This window comes from Perognathus longimembris, chromosome 22, assembly GCF_023159225.1.
Source record: "Perognathus longimembris pacificus isolate PPM17 chromosome 22, ASM2315922v1, whole genome shotgun sequence".
In the NCBI taxonomy this organism is placed as follows: Eukaryota; Metazoa; Chordata; class Mammalia; order Rodentia; family Heteromyidae; genus Perognathus; species Perognathus longimembris.
The window spans coordinates 12,345,543-12,363,546 of NC_063182.1; the positions used below are offsets into that span (position 1 = coordinate 12,345,543).

General features: G+C 39.2%; 1 protein-coding gene across 3 annotated transcripts in view; it reads left to right on the forward strand.

Moving 5' to 3' along the window:
- Rasgrf2 (Ras protein specific guanine nucleotide releasing factor 2) overlaps positions 1–18,004 on the forward strand; it is a 201,947-nt gene that overhangs the window by 50,101 nt on the left and 133,842 nt on the right. For all 3 annotated transcript variants that reach the window (XM_048331557.1, XM_048331558.1, XM_048331559.1), the window contains exon 2: positions 11,706–11,812. In XM_048331557.1, the coding sequence (XP_048187514.1) occupies positions 11,706–11,812 (107 nt within the window). The remainder of the gene's footprint in view (positions 1–11,705; positions 11,813–18,004) is intronic.

The window sequence follows — 18,004 nt, forward strand, 5'->3', positions numbered from 1 at the left end:
TGCTGACACACACCCATCTTTAGCTTCACCTTTGGCATTAGGAGGAAAGGTAGCTGTGTCTTCCCTTGGCCCAAGAACAAAGCTAGATACAATGAAGGATATGCTAGAATTCACACTACTCCCCAAGGCAGACAGAGTCCTGATGTCCAGTGGGCTAGTTCTGAGATGCTTGTGGCTGAATGCCACCACCTGCTCAGATGCTGAGTGTGTGTGTGTGCAAAGCTGGCTTATATTCAGCTATTGATCATGTAAAGCCTCTGAATTGAGGTGCTAGGAAGAAGTGAACCAATAGAGCAAGGGGAATCCTTTAGTATCTTAGAGGTATCAAAGAAGACCTGGAGGAGGCATGTTTCAGACCATTTTCTGTTACTGTAACTAAGTAACTCAGACTGGGTACAATTTAAGAATAAAGTTTATTCAGCTTACAATTTTGGGGGCTAAGAAGCCCAATTTGAGGGAGTTATACCTGGTGAGGGATTTTTTAAAAAGTGAGTCTTGGGATTGATTTCAGGCCTCATTTGTACTCTGCTACCTGAAACATACCTTTTGCTTTTAGTTTATTTTCAAGCTGTGATTCTCTTAACTCCACCTCCCAAATAACTGAGATTACAGATATAAACCACCATGCCTGACTATTGTAGGAATCTTGCTGTGCAGAGTTCCAAAATGGTTAAGACATGACATTGCAAGCGTGATGTATCCAAGAAATAGAACTAAATTTTAAAAAATAACAGATCAACTCAATATAAGCCATGAATCCATTCATCCACAAGTGGGTTAATCTAGTCATGAGGACTCTGCCTAAAATCCTTTAAATCTGTTACTTGGTCTCACCTCTCAATATCTCACAGTGAGATTAAATTTAACTTGAATTTTGATGGGGACATTCAAACCACAGCAAGACAATTGAATGATTTGCTGTCTGCTTTAACAATAAAGAATGAGCTTTAACGTGTAGCCAACAATGTTATGAAATGATGGCATCTGTCAATCAGGAGGAAAACCTAGTCTCTTCTTACATTCCCCAAATTGTCTTTGTAGTTAAAAGTACCTAAGCAATAGAGTTTTCGTAGAGAAATGAGATGGTTCACATCTATAGAAGCTGTCACTAGACACACACAGCTAAATGTTTACTTTCCTACAGATCAGTGCAACTAGGTCAAAAATAAAATTCACTTCAAATATTTCTTCTTTCAAGGCCTTAACAGCAATCACAATCATAACTTCATGTAATAGGCAAAGAAACCCCTTGCCAAGTAGCATTTAATACCAGGAAGCATGAAAGAGCGAGATAGCAAGAGGAGGAATGGATTTCAAACACATAAAGTGTTTGTCCCTGTTAAGATGTGTTAGTTGCTTTTGTTCTGTCTTCTCTTAGCTCTCTTACAGTGCCAGCAAATCAGACTTTGAGTGAGCTGGCTATGCCTCTAGGGCTAAGGGATGGGTTACCATGAAGGGCCTGATGTACCAGGAAAACATTATTTGAAGTTCTCACAAATGTTCAGGGTAGCTCACTTGTCAGTTTGGATGAGTTTTGAGATGTGAAGGTATAACACAATATAGCAAATATTTAACATATATCTAATTTCCATTTGACAAGTAGTAACAGAAAGAAGAAAAAGGGAAGATGAGAAAGAATAGGAGGTAATAAATCATCGGAGGAATAATTTGACTATGTACATTATTTTGTTTTCAAAGATCAACTGTAGACTTCTGTCCACGGTTTATGTACATCTCCACATCCTGAAAATCTTAGTCTGTTCTTTGACTGGGTGGATGATCATAGCAAGCTATGGGTCTGTTGGGGAAAATATATGCTTGGGCAAGATCAGTGAATAATATTGTACCTGTTCTTGTGGAATAGGAAGTCTGGACACAATATCTTGATGAGATGCAGAGCTCCACCATGTTTCAGATACATGCTATGATCTCAGGAACACTCTTGTCCTGGACTGTGGCCATTACCACTCCTCCTGTGCTTGAGAAATATTTTTAAGTAGAAAGAGTTACAGAGATCTTTGGCACTATAACAGTTGTTCGGACTATGTAGTTAGCTGCTGAGTTACTACTAGGTGGATTGTGCAAACAACATGGATCCCAGGCGGGACAAGATGAGACCATGTAAAATTTCATCATGGTACTTGGGATAGCATACTATTTAAAACAGATGAATCATTTGTTTCCAGAATTTTTCAAATTAATATTTTCAGACTGCTGAGTGGCTAGAAATTCCATATAACAAGACTCTAGATATGAGGGACTATTGTTATTGTGTGGAGAAACATGTGCTAATTTTTTTTCTACTGTATATTTCCAAAAAATAAACTTAGAAGAGATTTTAGTCTTCATGTGAACATTATTATCTTCTTCTTTCTTTTGTCACAGGATTTAGACTAAGTACCTTGCTCTTGATACGTAGGTGATCTATCACTGAGCCATAGCTCAGCCATTTTTTTTTTAAAGTTATTTTTAGGATAAGGTCTCTTGTTTATTCCCAGGCTGGCTGGGATCATGATCTTCCTACTTCTGCTTTCCACATAGCTGGGATGATGTGTCAGCACACTCAGGTATTTGTTGAGATAGGTCTTCTGAATGTTTTGCTTGGTAAGGCTTCAAGATGCCGTCCTCCATATCTATCTCTGCCTCCCAAGTATCTAGGATCGCTAGGTGTGAGCTACCTCACTCAGCTGAAAATTGCTGTTTTGATCAGCAGCATTTCTTTCTAAAGATAAACAGTATTAGCTTGACTTAAGTGTATATTTAAGGCAAATAATACAAATAGTATAAATGAAATTCATGTATCTTTGTTGGTCCTATGGATATGCATGGTTGCTGTGCATGACTCAAGCTGCATAGAAATACAGCAAACAGGTAGCACCATCCTCCACAATCTGCTCTACTAGGTATGAAATTTTTGTTCTAACTTGCAGAGGCTGAAGGATGAGAGTTTTAGTGGGCTGTGTTCTCATATTGGGTTACATTTGTTCTCTCTGCAGTGACACATAGCATAAACAGCAGCAAACACATTATGACAAAGCCAGAAAAATGAAAATGAACATTCACATTGAAGCTACAACAGAACTTGCCGTTAAGATCTGGAACCTTTTATGTCCTAGATCTGTCCATTATTTATATCTTTTTTTAAAAAAAAGAGGTTCCTGTAGGCAACATGTAAGACTTTTAAAAACGATTTACCTTTAATTTATAAATAATGATTATATGTATTTATATGGTAGAGTGTGATATAATATATTTTCAATGTAGAATTATTAAGTCAGGCTAATTAATAAATCCATCAGTCACCTTATATACTTTTTGTTGTTATTGTTTTGTGCCAGTCCTTGAGCTTCAGCGGAGAACCTGGCACTGTTCCTGAACTTTTTGCTCAAGCCTAGTGCTCTACCATTTGAATCATAGCTCCACTTTGGCCTTTTTTTTTTCTTGTTGGTGGTTTAATTGGAGATAAGATTCTCACAGACTTTCCTATCTGGGATGGCTTTGAACTGGGATCCTTAGATCTCAGTGTCCTGAGTAGGATTGCAGGCATGAGCTACTGGTGCCTGGTTTCACATACTTACACTTATGCAGTGAAAAAAAATTAAAATCTACACTTTCAGCAATTTTGGAACATGCAGCACTATTTTATTTATTATACTTGCCATTTGGTGCAACAGGTCACTAAGGCTGGTCCCTTCCTCTAGTGCTAAAACGGTCACTGGACTCTGTATTTTGTGAGTTCAAGTTTGTCAAATTCCACATATCACTGAGATGATGTGGTATTTGCCTTCCTGTGCCTGGTTTATTTTACCATATCCACATGGCAGAACTGCCTCCTTTTTAAGGTTGAGTAGCATTTCATTGTGTATGTATAACACATTTCTAAAATCCATTCATTTGGTGGTGGAAACATAGATTGCTTCTATATCTTCATTGTTGTGACCAGTGCTATGATATGCAAGGGAGCCCAAGTGTAAGTTGGGAGTTGTTGAACTAGGGATTGTGAGATGATTATAATATTCTAGGTTCCCCTGGTTTATGATAAAAAGATACATTCATTTTCTCCATAAAGCAATTTCTCTATAACTTTTTAAGATTTATGTTCAAACTCTTTCTCCTGATGACTACCTGGATGTAGCTGTATAGATGAATATTTGAATCATGCTTCTTAGGTCAATTATACCTCATAAATTACTGATAACTGTCTACTCACTAACTTGTATTAGGGGCCTTGTGTATTCCTTGCACAGTGCTTGCATTGAGAATCAAACAAAACAAGAGAAGAGAAATCACAAATGAGTAACTCTAAGATGCTATAAGTGAAGGTGCATGGAGCTATTAAACCTCAGAGGAGGGAGTGCCTTTTTTTTTTTCTTTAAGAGACATCAGGGGAGGATTCTCTTAGGTGAACTGACATTTCAGTGATACAAGACAAGAAAATGTAGTATGAACATGTAGGGACTGGGGATGAAGGAAGAGGTGAAATATGTCAAGACAGAGTAACACTTTAATAGGGAGGAGAATTAACATTTTTGAAGTGCCTACTGGGTGTCGAGTGCCGGGTATCTGTTAGTTCAACCCATAAAATACACTACCAGGCATGTTGTAGAAAGTACAGCCATAGGTGATTTCACTGTTGTATAAGTATCAGTGTGTACATACACAACCCTAGATGGGAAGCTTCCTGCCATGTAGACAACATGGCGGCTTATTCCTAGACTTCAATCTGCATCACCGATTAGTGCACTGAATACTGTAGGCAGCTGAAAAATAATGGTAAGTATTCATATACTAAACAGAATTGTCCTGGAAAAAATGCTAAGCAGTAGGAATTTTGTGGGACTACCATCATACATGTAGTTCATTTTTGACCAAAACATTACACGGCCCACAACTGTGTATCATTGTCCTCATTTTTGCTCAGGAGGAAACCTGGACTCAGACTCAACTCATAATTCTGATCTCATTACCTGAGTTATCACCTAGAGTCATCAGGATTCACACTCAAACCTGGTACCAGTGACTCACAACTGTAAGCTTAGCTTAGTCTCAGAAGACTGAGACCTAAGTTTGAAGCCAGCCCCAGCAGGAAAATCTGTGACAGACTCTTATCTTCAATTAAGCACAAGAAATTGGAAGTCGAGCTGTGGCTCAAGTGGTAGAAAAATAGTCTTGAGCAAAAAAGCTTAAGGACAGCATCCAGGTTCTGATTTCCAGCCCCAGGACAGACAGGCAGACAGACAGACGCGCGCGCGCACACACACACACACACACGACTCACCCAAGTGTGAAGGCTCCACAGACTGCTTAGTGACAGCATGAGGCTGAGGACAGAGCTTACTTTTAGAGGAATGGTGTGATGTGGCTACCAGCTGTGCATTACAAGAGGTGAAAATAATGTGAAACGTGGGGAATGGGGCCAGTGTATGAAAGGCCAATAGGATCTCTCTAAGGTTGGCTCCTAGAATTTGAAAATACCAGTGACAGTCCGTAAGCAGACGTGGCAGCTCAGATTTATCTTTTAAAGGAAAAACTGGCCATATCGCTTGAGCTGGAAGGTGTTGCAACTGTTTCTTAAAGTTGATTTTCCTCCTAAAGGCTCTCCTCCCATTGGATAAGTGGAGGAGAAAGAAGTTGTGCGTGACAGCTTACTAATGGATGAATCAACTCCAGAATATAAAAGGTATCTTTGAGTAATTCACTCTTTCCTCTCTGCTTCATTAAGGTGTTGTATTCATAAAAATAGGCCTATGATGTGTGTGTGTGGGGGGGGGGGGTGAGAGGTTCCTCAGTGGTGCAGCCTGGCTCTGGCACTGTGTTTGCTCTGACTTGGGCATTCTGTTGGCATTATGCGTTGAGGCGTGTGGCAGTTGTAACTGTGACCCTTGTCTCTCAGGATCATTTTGCTTGCCTCTGGCTGTTACTGGCCTGTCACAGCCTGGAAGGTTGGAGAATACATTTTCCTCCACAGTCTTCCTCAGCATGCTAGGGAACAGCCAAACCTCAGAGGAAGGAGGGGAGGCTCCGGATAGCTCCATGCAGCCTGCTCTTTAAAAAAAAAAAAATGAGTTTTCTTGAACATATTATTGATTTTCATGACACAATCACCCTGTTGGGTCCTACTCACGTTGTCAAAGATATAGTTGTGACAAAGATACAGTTGCACAAGAGTTCTGTGCAAAATATATTCTAGAGTCTCAGAGGGGATTTTGTCACTAATATCTCCCTCCTTCCCTCTTGCTTTTTCGAGAAAAGACTTACTATAGAAACCAGGCAAATCTTAAAATCATCAATCTCCTTCTTCGGCCTCCTGAATGCTGGCATTACGGGCACAGGCCACCCATCCTGTCATCAGCATTTTTAACTCTACTTTTTTTCAGGATTTTAGCCCAGAGTGGGGCAGAAGTTTTTACTGGATGGATCTCTGCATCTTTCTGTCGTTTCTACCAATCTTGAGCTTTTAGTCTTTGTTGAAAACAGAGTTGTTTTCCCAACTCAGTGGTCTACCTACAGGTCACCCACAAGAAGGAAAGGGCACTAGCCATTAGTTAAATGAGAGGCTCTCATCTGGGCTATCTTAATAGACAGAACACAAGGAAGGAGGAAGACCAGCTGTAGATTGGGCAACACAAATGGGAATGCATTTCATAGAGGTCCTCTGTGTTACCCCAGTGATGGCAGAATTACTATAGCCCAAGCGAGGGCAAAATGCCAGAAGATAACCCACCACCCTAACCCACAGACAGTCCCTTGCTAAGTCCCCTGCATAACAGCTGTTACTTCCTAAACTCCTTAACTGGGCAGAGAACTAGATGCCATAAACTGGGGGGGTAGAGGGGGGTGGGAGGGGTAACCTGCTGAAAAGCCTACAGAGAAGGGGAAGCATTGAATTTAGCACTGTATTCCATAAAACTCAATTTAAGTCTGAGAGAGCAAGAACAGGAACTCAATAAAGTAACAAGTCAGTGGCTTAAAGGGCAATCTTTAAGGGTGACATTTCGGTAACTGCTGGCTTCTCTCCGTGCCTGCAGCCAGGTTGTGGGAGGAGCAGTCAATGAACTGCCCTGATCTATGGACACGGCACGGGCACCTCCCCAGCAGCCGCTGTCTGGGAACCCAATTAGAAGCCACCATTAAGAGACAGCAAGGCAATTATATTAGCAGCATACATCCAAAGGTTAAACCATGTCTCAGGCAGAGCAATGATGGGAAAAGTGATGGAGGGTAAATTTTAAGTTTCCCAGAGTCATTTAATAAATTCACCCAAATCACAGAAAAACAACTCTAGCACTGTCTCTGCATGTGCCTGAAAAATTATTTATTTTTAGTCATTTGTCAGAAAGCTTTTATCACTATGAACCTGCGTCCCCTGAATCTGCATCTCAGACCCGGGGCTTCCTAGGTCCCCTTGGGTGTTGAAAATAGCAGCAGAGCCTTGATGGCATCTGCGACCTTTGACCTGCACAGAAGTGACCCAGTTCATGTTTTTAAATTCAACATCCATCTAATGACAGTGAGTTTCTTTTTGCTGTTGTTGTTTCTTCTAAGTTTTTTCACTTGATCTCAAATCTACTCCTCCCAAGTACCAACCCATGTGTGTCCTATCATAAAGCATTCCATTTGTGTCCCAAAACGATTTGTCTTTCCTCCCACTTTCTGTCCTCACAACTGGTCCTTCTCGTATTCTTCTCTGTCAAATGCATCTGTATTGAACACTTGCCCAAGCAGAGACCTCGATGTCTCCCTCCTTATCAACCCCATCCATCTGCAGGCCCAATATTTCCCAATCACTCCGATATCACAAATTCTGCAGTCATCTTTCTTCCCAGACAGTCTCAGTGGGTAATTAACATTGCAGCCTCAGATAAACTATTTTACTGTGAATACTTCTCTGTGAGTGTCTGCAACCACAGGGAAAGACAGGCCTTGGCAGCTGCATTGTCCCTGGCTCCTGTCCCAACTTTCTGGGCTGTTCCTACTTTTCCAAGTTGGACCCAACAACATGGGTTTCTACTGTGTATGACAGAGTTAGAGCCTACTCCTCAGGGATTCTCTTTTGGGCTTTCAGGAACTCCTCAGTTGGCAGGAAATCACATCTCCTGCTCCATCTCCTGTGATTCTTCTTCCTTGCTGTTGGCTCTGGAAAGGACTCCTTTAACCTCCTTCTGTGTGGCTCCTGGCTCTCCCAGGCTGCCTGTGAAGCTGTCTTTTCAACCATCTCTAAGATAAGCACAACATGCCCAGTTTCTCAAGGCCGATGCTCTCCTTTCCTTTGGCCTGGAAGGGAATGCTGCTCTTCAAATGCAGCTCTGTGCACCTCGCCTTTCCCTGCTACTGACCTTTGACATGTGACACTAATCAAACAGTTGGTTCTGGTCTGGAAGTCTGAATTGGACTTGTGACAGTCCACTATAATGGTGCACTTTGTGCTTTTCTGGTCAATTTTTGTCCATTGTATTTGATGACTTATCAGGTATACAAACATTTAGGATTGCTTTACTTTCTGGTGCATTGAATCTTCTACTTAGATGGCTTTCTTCATCATAAATTGTGTATTTGGTATAGTCTAGTTTTTGGTTACTACCACTATACATATACTAGTTACATATACCACTATACATGGTATATGTATACATATACATGGTATGGTACATACATATACATATACCACTATATATATCCTAGTTTTGGTTACTACCACTATACATATAATATTCTTTTTATATTTTAAGATTATTTTAAGCTATTTTTATGGTAACGTGTGTGTGGTGGTGGGGTGGGGGGCGGGGGGACTTGAATTGAGGGCTTGGGGCAGTATCCCTCAGCTTTTTTTCCTTAAAGCTACCACTTGAGCCACAGCTCCAGCTTTTTTTTTCTGGTCATTTGGAGATAATAGTCCCACAGAGTTTTCCTGCCTGGGCTGGCTTCAAACAGTGATCCTCAGATATCAGCTTCCTGAGTAGGTAGGGTTATAGGCACCAACTATTAATTGCCCAGCAGTAACTCAATTTTTAATTACATTGTGGTTCATGTAGCATTTCTATAAGCTTAATGTTATTTCAAAATATTGCTAGAAGTTGAAACACTGCAAAAAGTAAGATAATTCCAAAAGTTTTAAATATTAAAAATATATTAATATAACTTATGATATGAATAGGGGAAAGCGGAAACCACATGATAACATGTGAATGATATGATCCTGTTATTTAAACTACACGTGTATTTGTACTTTGTTGCATGTCTCAATGCATTACTTAAAGTTTTTTTCTTATTCAGACTGCTTTTCTGTCATTAAATTTTATATTTTTTATCTGCACATTTTGGATTTCATATTGCAGTTACAACAATTTTTCCTAGAGGTACAGTGACCATTCCACTATTTAAAAACATATTTTTTCATATTACACTTCTGACTTTGGAAATCAGCCCAGCATATGATAGACTTGGGGCAGAGTTTTCTGGGTCTCAATTATAGCAAAGTGGCAGCCTTTCATGTGTCCTTATTTTAGCTTCCCAAACCCTCTGTATTAACTCCTTAGGTGTAACAGCATCTCCTCAGCTACTTGAAGCCTAGTGTGTTACCCCTCACTCCCCAAGGGTTTTGCTGTGGTTCTGCTTTTACCAATGTTTCTAGCACCTGATAATTGCTTTCTTATATCTCTACATTAACTTGTCTATATATGGTCACCACAGTTTGAGATTTTTTTATTTATTTATTTTTATTTTTATACATTTTTTTCTCCAGTCCTGGGGCTTGAACTCAGGGCCTGGGCTCTGTCCCTGAGCTTCTTTTGCTCAAGGCTAGCAGTCTATCACTTGAGCTGGCCATTTTTTTTGTTTTGTTTTGTTTATGTGGTACTGAGGAATTGAACCCAGAGCTTTATGCATGCTAGGCAAGCACTCCACCGCTAAGCCACATTCCCAGCCCCAGTTTGAGATTTTCACTGTGTTGTCTACCACTTTGTCCTAGATCAGACCACAGTGAACCAGAAACAGGAGAAGATACACATTATAAAGTGCTTACGGATATAATGAGGCAGATGAGCATTTTATCTGGAAGTAGTTACTTTGTCTGGATCTAGCAGCTTGTTTTTAAAGCATTTTAAACCTGTGTAGGCTACAGTAAATCTCTAGATGTTCCATCTGTTCAATTGTACCATAAAGACCTCTGAGATTGCACTGAATCATCATGATTTACTGGGTATTTTGTGGCTTCACAAAGGTTGTCAGGGCGATGTGTCTTTGACTCAGACACGCATCACTTTGTCTAATCCAAAGCAGACTCAAAACCAAATTCATGTACTTCTACATATTATACAAGGGAATTCTCCACATCTTCATGTAGCTTATTCTAAGATGAGTTTTTTTTTTAAAGCAGATTCTGTTTTGCACTTACAATCCATGGAATCTGTTTATTGTTGTAAAGTTCTTTGTTTCATGTCAATCTTAGTTGGAATACAGGGTGACTTAGTGGATCAGAATGAGTTTAAGGGTCTGTGAGCTTTGGTTATGTGATGTGTGTGTGTGTGTGTGTGTGTGTGTGTGTGTGTGTGTGTGTGTTCTGTAATCCTCATGAAAACCATTTGTAATTTTTAAAATATATAAAATACAAACAACCTTTTGGCATATGGCTCTACGTGCTTAAATCTTTATTTAGATTCGTACAGGCCCTGCAGTGATCATGGAGAAGTGTTCAGTTTTCCCCAAACACCTTTGACTGTCATAGTCTCTGAAAACAATGCATCTATTCACCGACACTATTTCAAGATCATTCACAAGGACTTATAGAGGATATAAGCCTTTGAGCTTGCTTTCGCTATTCAACATAATCATTTCGAGTGATACAAGTTGCTGGGTCTATCAAGTTTGTTCCTGTTTTACTTTTAAGTAGTATTCTATTGTACGAATATATAAGCATTTTTAAAATCTACTCACCTACTGAAGGATATTTGGGTTGACTCTACTTTAGGGTAATTATGACTACACTTCATATGAGAAAAGTCATTATATCCCTGATAATTTATTTTATCTCTGATAAAAAATGTTATGTTTTTCTTTAGTTTAGCCCAATTCCTTTTATCCAACAATAACTTAGACTACAACTCTATCAAAAAGGAATTGTGACCATCTCTTAGCCCCCAGGATGGTGATTAGGTCTCCTTCCTATGTCAAGTATAATCTGTCTAGGAGAACAAGGGTTGAAGCAATTGGTGCTAAGATGGAAGGAAAGGTAACGGTAACAATTGGATGTAATAATAGGTGCATTGCTTGTCAGAATGGAGACTAGATATAGAAGAGAGCAGAAAGGATAATTGGCTGGTACAAATGTGCATACTTGTATCCCTGCAATCTTCACATACTCTTCCCCCTCAAAAAAGTTCTGCAATTATTTTTTCATGTTAACTTTAGTGTATCTTCAGAGACAGGTTTGTACAGTGTTCTTTTTGTACTTGTATAAAAATATGCAGTACCAGTAGCATTGTGGGTTGACTCTTACTGAGGGATGTTAAGATACAGCCTGTGCTGTCTTGCACATGCCTTATCTATGCTAAGTGGAACAGGAGTGATTCTACATTTTCAAATACGATATACATAATGATGTCGAATTTTGTCTTGTATACCTGTCATGTTGGTGGCAATTACTGTGTTATTATGCTTTCACACTGAAAAATAAAACTAAACTTTTTAATGTTTGTTTTTCTTTCCAGTATTACTTTACTGTCCTTTTTGGACACGAAGGTCAGAAACCACTGGAGCTGCGCTGTGAGGAGGAGCAGGACGGCAAAGAGTGGATGGAGGCCATTCACCAAGCTAGGTGTGGGCATGAATCTTCCCATGTGACACTCCATTGCCCAGGTCTTACATTGGGGTTATTACTGTTGGCAGTAGTTTGGGAAGAACTGCTGAGGTGGCTTTTTCCTTAATATCTCCAACATAGTCATGTGTAAGGTGACTATTTCTGTTGGTATATTTTAGCTAGAGATGAAAGGTAATGGATATAATAACAATGCAGTGATAATAATATTAATAAGTAGTAGTATTACATACTTGGGGATTCTTCCTAAGTGCCATGCACCATTTTAAGTGCTCCTTAAAAAATTTATTCAACATAAGGCTCACTCTGCCAACAATCTACCAGATAAAGAAACTGAGGCCTGGAACATTAGTTTGCTTGCTTGAGGGGAGCTATGAACTGAGATGTGAGCCCATTTTTTTCTAAGCTTTGCATTGTGTAGCCCAGTTATAGAAAAAGGCACTATCATCCTCTAAGGAAACAGAAGAGTGCAACTTTACTTCTTGTCATGGAATAACAAGAAGATGAAAAGGTACTCACAGGTCTTAAATGAGGGAGAGAAACCTAACTCTTCTCTTTTCTCTGTTCAATTCCTGAATCCAGTGTATCCTCCCTCCCAATGGTTCCTGTGCTCTCTGCCTTTGCCCATCCTTCCCTCAGTCCAGGCTGTTGTTATTTCAGAAATTCTTGCTAGCAATCACCCAGGTAGTTCAGGGAAAAACTTAGCCACGGCATATTTCCTTTCTGTACAAGCTCTCTCCTTCTGTATGTCCACTCAGCTTTTTACCCTCTCTCCCTGGGAGCCCTGTGAAGCCCAGCTCTCCTCATCTCTCTCTCTAAATACTGCAATGCTTGCCCGGAACTGTGCATGGGATACTTTGCAATTCAGGATATTTTTATGTAGTTTGTGAATGATGGTTGTTTCCGGAGGAGATTCTATGCTTCTTCGGGGTGAAGAGGAAGATTGGGTATATTTAGTAATGAGTGAAGTGCATTACTAAGGATGTACTAAGTAATCAGGAAATATTTCCAGATTGATTATAGAACAAAATAGAAAATTTTGCTCTTCATGGGTTTAGGCCGTTCTTTGAATCCTTGAGACTTTTTTAAAATCTGAAAATCTTCCATATCCTCTTTTCTTTCCTCTCACCTCAGACAATGCTCCAAACTCTTCTTCTTCTTCTTCTTCTTCTTCTTCTCTCTCTCTCTTTTGTCTTCTACATTTTTTTTTCTTATTCTGTTTGAAGATGAAGGTGGACTCATGTGAGGTCAGAGTTGAGAGTAAAACATACCACTTGCAAAACATTTCAGTTCCTTTCTTGTCCCCCTACGGTGGATTGCTCTGAGATGCATGGGGTTGACACTCAAATGCTGCTTTCTGCACAGGTCCCCAGCTCACTGGCATAATGTACCAAGGGACCCTGCCCAGCGCCTTTGCTGTGGGTGTGCCAGAGCTAAGCCTAATACATACTGACTTGCTAGAGAAAGAAGGTCAAGTCATCAAAGGTGAGCAATGCATCAAGCTGGCAAGGTAGAGCCCTAGGGTCATTTGCAGTCCCAGTCTTTGTGGCTATTTGTATTCCTTTCTAATTGAAGAAGTCCATAATTCTAAGCATGTGTTTTTGCCCAACATGAAGTCCATTATTAAAGTATGTATATTTGTGTATATTTTTTTTCTATTCTAGATGAGCAGATAATACCAGGAATATAAATAGCAACATAAGTAGTTTTTACCAAGCAAATATCTTGGTGAACCGAACACTGAATTTCTTTAAAGATGGATGCCAAGTTATAGGTCTTTTTGGTTTGTTTGGCTTGTGTTTGGTTTGACTGGAGGCCTGAAACTGGATTCTTTGGTAACTCCTTTTAATCTGATTACTTTATACATGAGTTCTTGAGATGCTTCTGAAAAATTTTGCTTTCTTTTTTTTTCTCATTTCTTTATTGTTAAAGTGATGCACAGAGGGGTTACAGTTTCATACACAAGGCAGTGAATACATTTCTTATCCAGCTTGTTACCACTTCCCTCATTTTCCCCCGCCTCGCCCTCCCCATTTCCCTCCCCCCATGAATTGTACAGTTGGTTTACACCATATAGTTTTGTAAGTATTGCTGTTGCATTGGTTTGTCTTTTTATCCTTTGTCTGAAATTTTTATTTTCTAAATCAGGAAAAACAATAATAGATTTCTTTTTTTTTTCAGTTTTGCAAGTATTGCTTTTATTGTTGTTTCTCTTATTTTACCCTTTGTCTCTCAATTTTGGTATTCCCTTTCAATTTCCTAATTCTAATACCAGTATTAGATTTCTGAACTACACTCTCATTTTGTTCATGTATCAACAAAATCATGAAGTTAATGCATCTGATCCAGATAAAGTCTCAGCAGCTATTTTTGCCTAACGTTGTGCCACTAAAACCCAATTTATTAACTGGATTTACTTTGCCTAAATTTTTCACCCTCAGAGATAGTCTAGTGGCATTATTTGTTATTTGTTATTTATTTATTTATTCTTTTTGGCCAGTCCTGGGCCTTGGACTCAGGGCCTGAGCACTGTCCCTGGCTTCTTTTTGCTCAAGGCTAGCACTCTGCCACTTCAGCCACAGCGCCACTTCTGGCCGTTTTCTGTATATGTGGTGCTGGGGAATAGAACCCAGGGCCTCCTGTATACGAGGCGAGCTCTCTTGCCACTAGGCCATATCCCCAGCCCCATTTGTTATTTTTTTTTTAAATGCTGGTCCTGGGGCTTGAACTCAGAGCCTGAGCACTGAACTCAGTCCCTGAGCTTTTGTGCTCAAGACTAGCACTCTACCACTTGAGCCACAGCTCCACCTCTATTTTTTTTGTTGATTAATTGGAGATAAGAATCTCACAGACTTTCTTTCCCTGGTTGATGGTTCTCAGATCTCAGCCCCTCTGAGTAGCTAGGATAACAGGTATGAGCCACTGGCGATAGCCAATTTGCTGATTTTTTTTATAGAAAAATTTAAAATATTCAACAGTTATGGATGTCTTGATCCCTTTTTGCAAATGTCTGTGTTCTTGATTAATTGATAACTACCAGGAGACTGGTTTTTCTCTGAGATACAAATCTTCCTGCAAGTACTGTACAGAAGCAACAGCTTCTTGGAACTCCCTCTCTGGATCTCTTCTCTTTTCCTGGGATGGCTCTTCCACACCAGCCTACATATGCTCCATGAAAATCACATTGTCACACTGAAAGTCACACTGTCATACTGGCTTTTGCACCCAAGCAGAGTCTTGTTGGCATAGTTTGTTTTCAGAAAATCTTTTGGATACTTTTCTGGGGTGTTCTGTTGCACATTTCCTTCTTTAGATGTGGTTCCAGAAAAAAAAAAATCTTACTGGAATTAGCATTCTTCACATTGAAGCTTTGACTTGGCCCAAAAATTTGGTTTAAGGTTTTCCCCATAGTCTGTTGATACAATTCTAGAATATTAACAATAGACTTAAGCTATCATTCTACACATGGCAATAGGACAACAGATTAATAATAATAGCAACAATAATAGTAAGCCAATAGGCTACTGAAACCAAGCCTTTGTTTTGGTTAGGTGAGATGGCACCACAGCATTTAAATTATATTCAAGTCTATGAGTATTTCATATATGGTCTACTACATGGGTGTAGAGCTATGGACATTCCAAATAATTGATTTTTTTTGTTTTCTTAGCTCTATGTGACCATCATGGTTATTAGTTTTAGACACAGGGATGTAGCTTAAAACTTGATCCCAGTTATTATGGTTTTTAGGGCTTCTTGGCTAAAAAGACATCCATTTGGGTATCATCTTCTGGAATACAATCAGGCAGAGCCTCAGCAAGAAGAAGATAGTCTGGATTGGGAAGGGGGCCCAGGCAGACATTTACTGGGGTTCTTCTATTTTGACCTAAGCATAGAACCCAAAGGATTTCACTTTGGTAGTCCACCAAGACGTACTACCTCCATGATATGCAGTGACGTACAAACATGTACTTTTCTGTAGTGATCTATCAATCATTGATTGATCTACCTACCTACCTACCTACCTACCTCTGTATAACTTCCCACTGAGTTCTCAGAGTTACTAGATACTTACAAGTTTAAAACCAAACTCATTATTTTTATCCAAGTGGCTTCTTGTCCCTTTCTATCTGGATGATTTCCTATCTTGAGTGACTAGTCACCAAGACAGCAGTATGTCACCTCCACCTGCTCTGGTCACTACTCACATTCAAGTAGTCACCTGTGGATCTCACCTGTCCCACATCACTGATGTGAATTCCTCTTGGGCAGCATCACTGATCTCCTTTGCTCTCTATGTCTGGGGCAACTGCCATAGCTCAGGATGTCAGCAGTGGTTTACAGCTAAACGACGTCACCTCCTTTTCTGCTGATTTCTAGTCGTTCTCTACATAGTTATCAGCAATTCTTTTCTAAAAAGATCTGGTCTGCTGAAAGAGCTCCAGCTTTCAGCTATTGTGTTGTTGTTGGCTGCTCTTTTATTTATTTACTTTTCTGAATTTCACAAAAGCGTACAAGGGTTACAATTTAACATGTCTAAGTGCCCATTGGTTTCTTTGTTTTTTAATTTAATCTTACTGTCAAGGTGATGTACAGAGGGGTTACAGTTAGTAAGGTTTTATTTCTATCGTGAAAAGCTTTAAACAATATAAAAATTTTACACAGTAGTCAAATAAAGACTTATGAAACACTCCTCCATGTTGTTTTAAGAAAAGGAAATGTTCAATCCCTTCACTGATCATTGTTACTTCTTGATTAAAGACTAGGCTCTGTTGTAACTTCTGTGGTACAGGGAGTTAGTCCAAATGAGGCCCCCTCCTAAACTACACCAACTGCTGGGAACTTCTCTGCTATCTCCTTTTGGGTCCCAGGCTCCAAACATAGCAATTATATATAAGGATTTCTTGCGGTTTGATTCATACGAATTTGTCTTGCACTGACCGTTCCCTTATCCGAGCTCCCCACTGCAACCTTTTCTTTCTCTCATGGCATCCAAGAGGATTTTGTATTTATTTATTTGTGTGTCTATTTTTCTGTCAGCCTGAATTTCTTCAAACAAATTGTGCGCTACTCATCTCTTCTTCCCTGCTCCTGGCATGATTCCCAACTGTTTTTCAGAAATGTGTGTGCCAATTTAATCCTCTTCACTAGGGCAAGAGAAAGATGGAAACATTTTTTTTAAGTCTTTCTTAGATCAATGACTAAAAATGATATTTTGTGTAGTGAGCATTTTCTTGGTAAGACTGACCATTTTCCTCTCATTAGTATTCATCTGTGTCCTCTATAAATTGCCCTTTCCATCTTGTCTACATATTTTCTATTTGTTTTTTAAATGAGCTCTTTGCATGAGCATATGTGATCTATATTTTATGTTTGTTGTGAATCATTTTATTTTTTGTCTCATAATTGTAACTTTGGAGTTTTTGTCAGAAAGTTTTAAAATTATGGTGTAATCAAAATAGCTTGCTTTGGGGGGAAATTGTTCCATTGCATTTGATTTTTTTTTATTTTTTAATTGTGTTATACATCACCTATCACAAAACTTATCATTTTAGAGTAAACAATTCAGTCTTTTTCTGGGTGCACAGCTATCACCATCAATTTGAGAACCTTTTTACCACCAAAAAGGAAATTCAGCATCTACCAGCAGTTATTTCTATTTGTCAATACCACTACTCCCACTCAACCATTAATTCACTTCTTTAGATTTCATCCATTCTAGAAATTTCATATACATAGAATTATATAGGTGTCACTTCTAGCTTCTTTTATTTAGCACTCATGTTTACCATGACTGAATTAGCTTCTACTGCATGGATATGCTACATATTATTTATCCATTTGTCAGTTGATGGTTATTGGGCTTATTCCCACCTTGTGTTGTTATGAATATTTGTGTACAAGTTCCTGTGAGAAGAAATGCTTTTAGTTATTTTGGGTATATACCTAGGAGTACATTGGCACATCATGTGGTTACTCTGTGTTTAACTTTTTGCAGAACTACCAAATTGTCTTCCACGGTGACTAGAGAATGTTCCCAGTTTTATGGCACTGTGAGAATCTTCACTAGAAATTTGTTGTTTCTTTTGTTTATGTTTGTTTTGCATAGAGTGCTCATAGTGGAAGGTATATTCTAAAATAGATTCATTTTTAGGATCAGAATCACAACCGCGTGCACTCCAAAATCTGACC